This window comes from Artemia franciscana, unplaced genomic scaffold, assembly GCF_032884065.1.
Source record: "Artemia franciscana unplaced genomic scaffold, ASM3288406v1 PGA_scaffold_23, whole genome shotgun sequence".
Classification (NCBI taxonomy): Eukaryota; Metazoa; Arthropoda; class Branchiopoda; order Anostraca; family Artemiidae; genus Artemia; species Artemia franciscana.
The window spans coordinates 327,398-340,502 of record NW_027062649.1 but is presented as its reverse complement, the minus strand read 5'-3'; the positions used below and the strand labels follow the sequence as shown (position 1 = coordinate 340,502).

The 13,105-nt window shown below is 34.7% G+C and overlaps 1 protein-coding gene and 1 pseudogene across 2 annotated transcripts in view; both read left to right on the top strand.

Annotated features, from left to right (window-relative positions):
* Positions 1-13,105, top strand: part of LOC136041458 (programmed cell death protein 2-like) — a 113,396-nt gene that overhangs the window by 35,023 nt on the left and 65,268 nt on the right. For both annotated transcript variants that reach the window (XM_065726144.1, XM_065726143.1), the window contains exon 4: positions 2,269-2,541. In XM_065726144.1, the coding sequence (XP_065582216.1) occupies positions 2,269-2,541 (273 nt within the window). The remainder of the gene's footprint in view (positions 1-2,268; positions 2,542-13,105) is intronic.
* LOC136041457 (uncharacterized) lies at positions 10,307-12,854 on the top strand (annotated as a pseudogene).

The window sequence follows — 13,105 nt, the reverse complement described above, 5'->3', positions numbered from 1 at the left end:
TTATACCTTGTTTTGTCTCGGGTCAGGGGGATTTGCTAAACAATTGGTGCGGGGTCAGGTGACTTAGACTCTATTGCTTGGGAAAAGGGGGCAGATATTGTTTTCGCTGTCCTCACAAAAGAGTATATGCCTCATCTTTTTATTTACTTTTCTTATTCATTTTAATTTATTTTTTCTTTATACTTTTTTTCTCTCGTTTTTTATTTTTATTTCAGTTTTATTGCTTCGTCGTTGTTTTTTTTATTTATTCTTTTTTGTTAGGGTCGCCTGACTAGTTCTTTGGCAAGTGAACGTATAATCCAGCGGAAGAAAGCAGTGTCTCGGGACTGTAACTCCCATGGCTAGAAACGATTTTTTAATTCCGCCAATGGGAAATGCTAGGGCGTATCCAGGTATTTTGCTTTTTTTGGGGGGGGGGGCATTAACAATTTTTTTTAAGCGCATAAAGGTTTGTTTGTATACATTTTTACGAATTGGACAAAAATATGAGTGGGGAGTTCAAATCCAGACACTCCACCCCCCCCCCCTGGATACAGCCCTTGGAAAGTCTAAATCTTATTGTATTTGTGAAAGTAATTCCACTGATATATGGAGCATAGTATGAAGTTTGGTTGTGAGTCATCATAGATTTTATTAATGCTAAGAATAAATATTGTGTCAGATCATTCCAATTCCTTTGTCACCATTGGTTTTTGTTGAGCTTACGAGATTGTGTGGCATTTGAAACTTTGGAAAGAGCTTCTTTGCGTGACTAAGAACTATTCAGAATCCTCGTTCTACCAAATTGTGAAGATTATTAAAGGCAACATAAAGTTGAGGTTTTTATCATGATACGTTGTTATGTCTACTAACGAGTGCTACTGGTCCTTTTTTTGTCAATATTAAAGGTGTTCAAAGATTGACTGAGGTGAGTTGAAATTACTATTGCTGAACTGTCGGTTTACGTGAGTATGGAAGGTGATTTGAAATTATGATATAATCTGATGTGATTGGATATTTACTTGGAGAGCTAGAGAATAGCTTACAGCAAAGTAGACTCCCTTTGACTTTGGGAGTCTGGTGGTCCAATCCTAAAACAGTGTATTTGCATTTTTCAAATTTTAAAGGAGAGACTCAACAATTCTGCATGAAGACCGGACTTGCCACCATTAGAAAAAAGTATTCATGAGTATTACATCCCGATCAGTTTTTATACTGGTTCGCATGGAGCTACTTGTTTGCGAAAAATTGACCATTTTCTCTAAAGAATAGACTTTTTCTAAATGTGCTGGAAGTTTCGAGCAAATATTGTTTTATATCATATGATATATAATAGAAAATTTTCATTACCCCATTTTCTTAAGCTTATAATTATATTCAGAAAATCAATAGACTGGGATATCAACCACTTTAAGAATGTCTGAAATCAAGACATACTCAGGCACTCCTAGCCAAATGGTCCTTTAGATACATTGTTTTCGCAGTAGTGATTGTTTTGGAATCTTTCGATTGGTCCGTCAATTCACTGGTTTGGATTTGGAAAGTAAGATAATGTAGCAGATAAATTGTGAAGTTGAATTGCCCATCTAAGTGATCGTAGGAGATACAGCAACTTCGTTAATACTGATTTAAATAGTGTGAAGAACTATGTAAGATTTCTGGATTGGATAGTCGAATCCATTATGCTACACTATTGCATATCTTTGTTTCGACAAAAAAGAAAAAAAAAAGAAAAGAAGGAACATGTATTGATTGTCTCCTGCACCTTTCGCGCATGACAATTTTGTTGCAACAAAGCACAAAACCAAATTGTTGGTTTTGCAACACTATAAATCCAACAATGAGAAAGTAAATTGAAGAGATTGCATTGTAAGGTACTTTTTGCATTAATTTTAACATTTACTATTCCTGCTACTACTACATGTGACAACACATTCAGCTACAAACGCTTCTGCTCCATCATATTCTATTCATAGCTTGACTTTCTAAACGCTTAAGAAGGCTCTAACATTTTCATTGAATTAAATATGGTTTTCTAAAACGGTAAATTTAACACAACTTTTTACTTTTAGCATGTTCTTTGACACGGTTGACAAGTTGAATTAAACTGAAATTCAATTGACGAGCTTGATAATTTTGTGTATTGCTTTTAGCATATCCTACCACTGCTACTATTGACAACTCATCTCAGTAGCAACTCACCTCCACCTCCCCCTATTCAGAGCTTGGGTCCCTTGAAATGCTTAAGATACGTATTGAATTAAGCATGGTCTGTTTCTTTTTTTTTAGGTATTCGCAAGACCGTGGAAAGGGAGCTGCTCTGCTCAAAGAGATCAAAGGCCAAAAATGGTTATGTAGAACCTGTGGTCATCCTGCCATCTTTGAATTGCAACTCATGCCTTATTTGAATAGATGTCTTAAGGCAATCGGCAAAAACAGTCTTGAAGACGTTAATGTTCAATTGGACTTTGGCACAATTCTCATACTAACTTGTGAACGCAGCTGCTGGGATTCAAGTGTACCATTTAGAGAAGAAATTGTTATTTTTCAACCCGAACCATTGTAAGTTTTAATTAATATAAAAAAATATAATGGTTTTTGATTGTGTAAACTGAAACGCCTTAATTAGAACATTTGCTATGTTTTTATTTTTATTTATTGGGGGGGGGGCTATGAATATCTGAATAGTATACATTTGCTTTCTTTTGTTGTCTATTCTTTATACAGTTCCAATATTCCGCAGTTATTAATCGCAGGGAAGTATTATTTTTCTCGGGAATTTAAATATATATATTTTTTTCATTTGTATTTTTCGCTTTTACGCATATTTTTTGAAAGAAGTGACAGTTTGAGTTAGACAATAATATAAGATAATAATGCTTAATTGTCGGTTATCATAATTTAATAAACACGAATACGTATTCCAGTGACAAACAATTTAAAGCTTAATAGATGAAGCATGGACATAAAAAGAAGTAACAAACAAGCGATAACAAACAAAAAGTGTTAAGCTAAAAAAAAAAAACGTGAAACCAGAATCATGAGCTTGAGGTGCGTCAAAAAGGAGTATAAATAAAAAAAAATAAATTAAAGTATGTAAGAACAAAAGAAAAGTGACAATAAAAGAAGTCAAGAAAAGGGACGAAAAAAATAATTCGTATTTAAGGAATGATGTTATTTTATTATTAGTATTTGTTTGACACTTTGTTAATTAAAATTGTAGCTTCTTCGATCCCTAGCGATACGAATTGGTATGTTGGAACGGCTGAGAGGCCTACAAGTGGTCTTGTTGTATTTTGAAATTTAGTGAGGTTTTTTTTTTTTTTTTTTAGTGAGGTTTTAAATTTTGAAATTTAGTGAGTGAAGTTTAGTCCTCTGTGAGGATGTTAGTGAAGGAGGATTTGTCACACCGAAAACAAATGTTGTCCTTTTAGGGTGGTATGGCAGGAAGCTTTAAAAAGGAAGAAGTATAGAATTATGAGATAATTTGAACGGACTTTAGTGTATTAAATAGTTCTCTAGAAAGAAGGGGATGCCACGCCAAGGAGGATTATTCCAAAAGTGTTGTGGAGCATGAAGATGCGATTCCAGTTCTAGAAAGAATTGGTTGAAAAAAAAAACCTCAAAAAGTAATGTTGATTTTCATGTTTATCCCAAATATGTAAAATTCATTACGTTTAATGATACCCATCAAAAGCTACATACCTGAGAAAATTTGACTAATTTTCGAAAAAAAGGGGGAAAGGTCTCCAAAAAAATGAGGCAATCCTAATGAAAATGGCAGCATCAGATTCAGCCAACTGAGAACCCTACTGTAGAGGTATCAAGCGCGCATCTACAAAAAATGTGAAATTTTGAATATTTTCCTGAAGAAAGATTACGGATGTGTGTTTTTTTTTTTCATGGGTGATGGTATCGAACTAATGATACTAGAAGATCGAAAGAGGGCTCTCCCAAACGGAATTCGAAAGTTTTAGTGCCCGTTTTAAGAGGTCAAAAACATTGGAGGGCAGCTAGATTCCAACACCCCTTTTTTCTCCAAAGACATCTAATAATTTTTTTTCTAAATAGCTTGCCATTTGATTCATAGCTAGTCATGAACTATGCCTGTGAGGATGAAGGGAATCCCTAGGGAAAAGGTGGTAATTTACGTAAATAGTATTTTTATTGGATAATATCAGGAATTTTGTTCGGTTGGGGGAGGGGGGTGAATTTTCCAAGAGATTTCACTCGGGGGGGGGGGGGTTAAGGGGATCTCTCGACGTGGTTAGAAAAGCCGCTAGAAATAAAAAAAAAGTTTTTAAAATTGAAAGCAAGGAGCATCATTAAAAAGCATTCGTTTCCTTTTTTATTAAATCTATTATCTGTCTCTTCTAACTTTAATTTTTGTGTTTTAATGTCTGTTTTTATAAACTGTAATTGGGGTACAACGGGGACGATTTCCCAGATCATATATCTAGTAATTTTTGTTCGTTTTGAGTTTCAGTTGAATATGAGTTTTATTTTTTATATATCATAAGTTTCTCCTTAGTTTCGTTGTTTTATTAAGTTTAATATCTTTTTTTTTCATTCATTGTTTGTTAAAATTTCTGTTTTTTTTTCGCTCTTTACTTTTTTCAAGAAAAACTTGCTTTTGCTACGGTTGAATAAAAATGATACGGGGAAATTATGTATATTTGGAAGAACGAAATAAACATTATAAGAAGACAAGTACAACTATGTAAAAAAGGAAATCGAATGATCAAATCCTTAATTTGAAAATAAGCCTTTGCTTTGCAGTCCCCATATCATCCGTTCCCCTACCCAAAATGAATTTTACCTTATTTTGCCATTACAGAATTGTGTGACCAGCATGGTAGAAAAATTAAATAAATATTAATCAACTTAGTAAATAACGAACGAGGTACAATATCAGCACTGTATTCCTGGACGATTTTAGTTTTGGTTACAAGTGTAACTCGAATGTAACCACACCATTTTATCATAAATCTATATTACTTCCTGACAGTTACATTTGAAACTTGCTTTTCTTTATTTTTTAAATTTGGAGTTCTACAGATTATTTCTCCTCAAAATTTGGCTTAAAATTTTAAGAAACGTTTTCCACAAAATAAGTTTTTTTTAAGAAATATAAAGAATCCATTAATCCAAAAATGAGCAGAAATTAAGTCAAATAATGTACCAAGCGTAATACAACCACAAATTAGCATTCAAAAATAAATGAAACCTAAAACGAACAGAAATTACAATAAATAACCGATTCAAATACAAAACGAGCAGATATTAAAATGAGTAGGGCTTACAACCTCCCTGCTTTCTCAAGAAAAAAAGGTCCAGCAGGAGTGACCTTGCAATTTGGTTTTTGCTCAAAAACAGACACAGCCATAGGCTAATGTAAATGCCCGCGTTCCATAGTCCTGATTTGGGGATCAGGGGCATACAATAGTGGTTTTACTAGTGGAGCCACTGGTCTTACGCGTCTTTTGAAAATTAATTTTGGTACTGAAGCTGTTAGAAGATTTTTTTAGCTTCCTGTAAGTTATTGTCCGGGCAATTGCACAGGCAATTGCACAAATTTGTGGGATATACGAAAAATTACAAAAGCTGAAAAATGATAACGAATCAAACTTTAGCAAAAAAATAACCGAATTCTTGGCTTAAAACAATATCCAGGAATCAAAATCTTCAAAATCCAAAACCAGTGCTCGGAGCAGGAGACGTCAAACCATTCACACTCGTCTCAAAAACTCTTTCAAATTCAACAACCGTTAAACGCAGAATCAGTCACCCAGTTCGATTAGGCTCCAGTAAGTTTCTGTACTCTGAGTTGATAGACCGTTTCACAAGCAAGATGGACCAACGTTTTCGTGGAAAATGTGCCTCTGTTTGACCCTTTATCTGCCTTCTACCCTTCAAGTTCCGATTTTGTCGAATTTTCGAAAGTTGAAAATGTATTTCGTCTTTATCAAGTGGTTCTCGATGACTGTGCCCAGAATCCCAACTTTCTCTTGAAAAGTTGTGCCTTTCAAAATGTGGCACGTTAAAAATGAATCCACTCCGAGGTATTAAAATTTTATTTGACCTCGCTACTTTTCCTATGAATACAGCCAGTAATGAACGATTCTTCTCGGCATTAAATAAAAATGTTCTTCAACTGAAAGTAAGAAGCAACATTAAAACTCAAAACGAAGAGGTATTACTCCGTATATGGAGGGGTTCCACCCTTCTCAATACCTTCCTCTTCACGCTAAAGTTTCTAGCACTTTTAAAATATATCTATTCCGATATAATTTCTTAAACCACATTGGCCTGTCAAAATGTAAAAACAGGAAACAATCTTTTGATTAAAATTTTGATTTGTAGTTGATTAAAAGTAAGATGGACTAGTGGATTTAGGATGATTTCATAATGGTTTCTTTGTGCAAGCCTGGGAATTATGGCGCATAATTCGCCCAGGATAGATGACAGGGTGCAACATCTTAAAAAAGAGGAAGGTAAACGAAAAAAACTACTGTTTTCTGCTATTTCCAAAAAAAAAAAAACAGAACAGAGTGTAGAGACAAGTCCCTTTTTTTCGACGGACCTGTTTCTATTTTTTTTTTTTTTTTTTTTTCATCTGTTTTTATACGTTTCTGTTTTTCTGAAAAACAGAAACAGTGCCGATGCTTAGTCATAGACCGATCTAGCAAAAGGGTACTTTTAGGGACTGAAAGCTATTTTAGACGCTTCCAGGTGCCTCCTTCTTCAGTTTTTGGGCGTTTAGGGACCTAGTGGTGGTCAAAGCTATCAGACCCTGTCTCTAAAGGGACAGGCTGTAGGCACGCAGCAAGACCTTTGGAGCTGGAACTTGTGAAGGTAAAATTAACATTTTTTAGTCATTGAGTTGAAGAATAAAATTTAACATTACATTGTAATGCTGAATTATTAGGCTTTATTTTTCTGTTTGACAAACAAATATTTTTCTGGTAAGCTTTGATATAGAGATATTGAAAATAAGAACTGTCCCAAGACATGCTGATCTAGCCAATCATCTGCAAAATAGACTAAACCAATTAGAGGAAGAAAAGGGGAGGGTCTTTCCCCCTCACCCGCCTTGCTCAAAGCTTATCAAAGACAGAAATTAGATTTAATCAGAAATTAAGCTGTGACACATCAAAAAGGTTTCCCTTATGTTCTATGCTATAACATAATCGAAATAATGTAATCCAACGAAATTGTGGAGCTTTTTTTATGGTCGTGGCTATATTCAGACATTAGGGAACAGGGGGCTGATATATATCTATATATATAAAAATAAGTTGTCTGTCTGTGGATGTGTGGATGGATGTGTGGATGGATGTGTCAGGTGACGTCACCTGAAAAAACTGGATTAGGTGACGTCAAAACTGAAAAAAACTAAAAAAAGGCAAAAACTACAAAAAAAAACTAAAAACTAATAAAAAAAATAAAAAAGCTAAAAAACTAAAAAAACTATAAAGGTAAAAACCAATAAAAAACTAAAAAAAAAAACTGAAAAAACTAAAAAAAGGCAAAAACTACAAAAAAAAAACTAAAAAACTAATAAAAAAAGTAAAAAAGCTAAAAAACTAAAAAAACTAAAAAAACTAAAAAAAGGTAAAAAAATAAAAAAAATAAAAAATAAAAAACAACTAAAAAAAAGGAAAAAACTGAAAAATAAGCTAAAATAAAGGTAAAAACCAATAAAAAACTAAAAAAAAAAAAGGAAAAAACTAATAAATGACGACACTCAAAGAGAAAGCGACCAGGACAAAAGGAATGTTCGATTAGCAATCAACAAAGCACCGGGGACACAGGGAGTATAAATGACGACCAGGACATAAGTAAAAAAAAAAAAACTATCTATATATATAAAAATAAGTTGTCTGTGGATCTGTGGATCGTGGATCAGGTGACGTCACCTGAAAAAACTGGATCAGGTGACGTCAAAACTGAAAAAACTAAAAAAAGGCAAAAACTACAAAAAAAACTAAAAACTAATAAAAAAAATAAAAAAGCTAAAAAACTAAAAAAACTAAAAAAAGGCAAAAACTACAAAAAAAACTAAAAACTAATAAAAAAGCTAAAAAACTAAAAAAACTAAAAAAAAGGCAAAAACTACAAAAAAACTAAAAACTAATAAAAAAAATAAAAAAGCTAAAAAACTAAAAAAACTAAAAAAAGGTAAAAAACTAAAAAATAAATAACGACCGGGACACAGGGACACAACTACAACGGGGACACCGGGGGAAACAGGGGGATATAAATGACGACCGGGACAAAAAAACTAAAAAGAAATAAAAACTAAAAACTAATAAAAAAAAACTAAAAAATCTAAAAATCTAAATAAGCTAAAAAAGAAAAAAAAGGAAAAAAATAAAGGAGAAAAACAAAACTAAAAAACGAATGTATATACAGACCGGGACACCGGGATACAAATGATGACCGGGACCCGGGACACAGGGAATATAAATGACGACCGGGACACAGGGACACAACTACAACGGGGACACCGGGGGAAACAGGGGGATAACCTGACAATCTATTTATATGCAAAGACAATGGGACAGCAAAGAATGTTGTATATTCGCAAGTTTATATAACATAGGGACACAACTACAATGGCGCGTAACTATTATGGCGCGTAACGACTTACGCGCGCGGGGGGGCTTGGGGGGGGCGCGAAGCGCCCCCACCAACTAGGTGTTGGGGTGGCGCGAAGCGCCACCCCAACAGCTAGTAATATATAAAAAGGAGATAGATCCTTCACAGCAATTTTTGGCATATAAGGCGTCAAATTGACATTTCGGTTGTTGGGTCTTTTTTTTATATAGGGACAAGTAGCAAGCTTGTCGACCAAACAGAGCTTGGGACGTAATGATAATGGGAACAATCATTATATTCATAAAAAGCGTTGAATAGTGGATTGAGTAATTACTGTTGAACTAACGAATTAACAGAGAACTCGACAAACTTACCCATTTTGTTAACTTTTTCAAACTGAAACAAGTTTTCAGGGAAGGATCTATGGCCTGAAACAGGACTCGAGATCCTTTTTTTGTATCATGAAACTGAATCGAATGACGAAATGAATGGTTATCTTTCAGGTCACGAATTAATTCTGAACTCGACAAATTTACCTATTTGAGCAACCCAATAAATTTTGCGAATTAAAAGAGACTTTAAGGAACGGATATGTTGCCAAAATTAGGACATGAAACAGCTTTTTGTCTTATATTATTGTACACTATGAGCTTTCCACTTTAATCAAAAATTTGCTTAGGGGTTGATTTGAATCAGGGCTCAGTAATACGGGCTGCAGAGTGACATGAGGTTGGATTGAATGGGCCAAGCGCAATGAGAATTAAGTTACATGGGAGTTGAGTTAAGTGAGATTAGATTAAAGTGGGATTGAATTACATTGCAGTTGGGTTAAACGAGATTGAGCTATGTAGGTTAGGTTGACCAGAGGTTGAGGTGAAAGGGGGATGAATTGCATCCGGGTGGAGCTAGACGGGGATTGAATTACATGAACGGTGAGACATATGAGGATTGAGCCGAATGGGGATGGGTTGAACTAGAACTAGCTGATGCATAAAGAAAAGGAAATCGGTAGTTTGAACTTATACAGAGAGCTAAACAAAGTTGTTAGAGCAAAAACTAATTAAGAAAACACATTCAAAACTTCTATTGATAGATACATAATGAATCAATTATTTGCCCCGCAAAGGATTTAAAAAAAAAATGAAACAGGGGCTAATATTGTTCTGTTGTTCAATGAAGAAATAGATCCTAAAAACATACAAAACACCACAATCCATAGGTAAGAATGATCATTTTATTATGATAGAAAGGTTAGTCTTTCAAATTATTTCTTCCTTCTTTCGTTGTCATGGTAAATTCGTTTTAGTCCCTTCTCCCCTCCCCCTTCGTCAAATGTGTTCCCTTTCTATATGTATCTCTGCTTGCTCAACAGACCAGAACTCTTAAATAATTTATTCTTCACGTAATTATTATTCACCCTGTCTATAAACTTTTTACTATTATTATTCCTAAGAGTCAATAAAACAATTTATCCCTATTAAGAAAAGTCTTGTTTGGTACGCAAGTAAAGAGTGTGTTCTGGACAGAGATGTTCCTAGACACTTACCTGGGGCCCAGACATTTTATGCGTGCAAAATTTCCATTAGTTATAGCCATTTTTGTAAAAAATTCTCCTAATATAATAGAGGGCGCTGTCAGAGGTGCCATTTGGGGGGGGGGGGGGTCAGGGGTGGGCAAATGCCCACCCCCTGATTTCTCAGGGGGGGTCAAGCTTCCACCACAAAGGGCCCTTTGCTGGCCATAATAATCCATTATGTCCAACATAATCCATTCTATCCAATTGATTTGAAATTACTGCAAGCCTATTACTTTCACCGATGCATTGTTTACTTAAATAAGAAAGTTTCTTGCTGAGGAGGGCCAGCCTTTAGTCTGGCGGAATTTTCCACTTTCAGTTTAATCACTAACCTTGTTGATTATGATCTTTGATGTTATAATTAATCTTAGACGTCAGTGTGGCTGAAATCCACAATGGGTTACATCCACAATGGGTTGTCCCCTCCGCAATCCCTCGCTCTTTACGCTAAAGTTTGACTCTTTGCCACAATTCTGCTTTTTAAAAAAATTAAAAGCTTTAGCGTAAAGAGCGAGGGATTGCGGAGGGGACAATCCATTTTATATACGGAGTGATTTCTGTTCGTTTTAAGTTTTAATGTCGCTCCTTACTTTCAGTTAAAAAAAACTGTTTTTTTTTTATGTAATTACAGAAAGAAACTGCTTCTGTCAGACTAAGAACTTGAGTATTGTAGCTATAACAGATTAGTACCATTTTCTTTTTACCATATCTTAATCACCGTGCCTTGAAAATATAAGTGGGTAGATCAAATTTAAGTAATTTTAATATTTTGTATTTGCAATAAATGATAATTTTGTGGAATTGTAACAAATGAAAGTTTTGTTAAGATTTGGCGTGATGCTTTTCTGAGACGGGGGGGGGGATTTCACCCCGAGTGCGAGAGAGGCCAGAACTTCCCCTGAACGTATCTCGACTATTACGTAACGTAACGTAACTGAATGTATGTATTTGTCTTTCTGAGTCTAAATAAATGATCAGCTTTAACCTTCATTATGGCCATATATATAATGAATTTTACTCTTTATATTTTGTTGTAAATAATTATAATAATAAAGTTCGTTAATATTAATTAATTAACTAATTTAATGAATTTTACTTCTTTGAAGTAAAAGTTGTTTTTTTAAGTTCAGTAGATGACAATTGACATTGCTCTTGGGTGTATTTTGGCATTTATATGTAATGTATATGTCAGGCTTGTATATATCTCAGGTATATCTTGGCATTTTCAAATTATATTCTTCTTTTGCATGCACCATGTCAGTACTGTTAGTGTGACGTCATTTTAGTTTCATTTATTTCAAATTGCATGAGTATCATAGTTGTGTGTAAAGAAAATCACGTCATTCTTTTACTGAACATGACGTCATTTTCAGTATATATATATGTATATCTTGCGGTTCTCCATGCAACATCAGTTAGTTGAGAAACATATGTGCGTAAAAGTCAAAAGTATGAGCTTTACTAAGTATTTTGTTAACTTGCTACGCTTGCAGAATTCCAATATATCACCAATTGACGCTAATCATATGATGTCTCCAGCAGTCCATGATTACTGCAATACGAGTATGACCGTGATTCCCAGGTCTGGACCTAATTTTCCACAGTCTCCAGTAGACCATGACTATTGCAGTACAAGTATGAAAATGATTACTGAGTTTGCAAATAACTTGCCCCACTTGCATCATTCCAATATATCACAAATTCAGGAAGATGATTTGATGTCTTCGGTTGTACCAAGACAGAATGAGAAATCAATGAGTATATATCGCTCAGCTACATCTGTGCCTGCAGTTGTACGTACATCCAGCTATCAAGGTGACTCTATTATTCCTGCTATTCAGAACGTTGTATCTACTGTAGATCTTGGATGTAAATTGAACTTAAAAGAAGATTTGTAGTCAAGCGCGAAACATAGAATATAATCCAAAATCGCATCCCGCCGTTATTATGAGGTTAAAAGACCATAAGACCACAGCATTGATTTTCAGCACTGGAAAAATGGTCTGCACTGGAGGTAACTCAGAAGAAGTCTCGCGATTGGCTGCAAGAAAATATGCCAGAATTGTACAAAAACTGGGCTTCGCTACTAAAATCTTGAATTTCAAGATTCAAAAATATGGTTGGCTCCTGTATGTCAAGTTTTCAATACGTTTAGAGATGCCTTGGTGCGAGGCCATGAAAAGTTTTATCAAATACGAACCTGAGCTTTTCCCTGGGCTGGTGTATAGAATGGTCAAACCAAAGGTTGTCCTTAAAATTTTTTGCTAATGGAAATGTAATCATCACCGGTGCCAAAACTAGACAAGAAATTTATGATGCATTTGAGATTATTTATCCTATTTTAAAAGGTTTTAAGCATTAGCTGTGGTTGGTACTTTTTATTCATTTAAAGCCATAAAAAGCCAGCCAAAGAAAAAATAATATACTCTTATGATTATATCTGGACAAGTTTCGCCAAATTCAATAAGACCCTTTCTAAAAGCATTCTCCATGTAGTGAATATCTCAACATCAAGTGACGATTGTTGATGGCGTTCGATCCATCACTACTCGATGTAAACCGTTTCGAAAGGGATAAACCGCAACTAGCGATTTCAGAAAGCATTTCAGTCTTTAAATCCTAAGCTGTAGTGTGACCGATAAAGCTTGTTTTGAAATGTCTTTCCACAAGCGTTGGTCCTCTAAAGACGACAATTGGATTTGGGTTTGCAACTCTATCTTACTATTAGAATTAGTTGTTTCATCAAACTCAATAGCATAAATACTGCCTTTACCTCGTGTAAAGTTTACTGCCGAAAGTACGTGTCAATAGCTTATTACAGTCTGTAGTCGAGACCCAGAGCAATATGCCACAAGGCAATAAAGAGAGTCTTTTCCAGCCTCGGAACTCCAACTGTTCCAGAGATGGCACTAAAACTGTCGTTTTGTCCCACATAGCAATTCAACGATC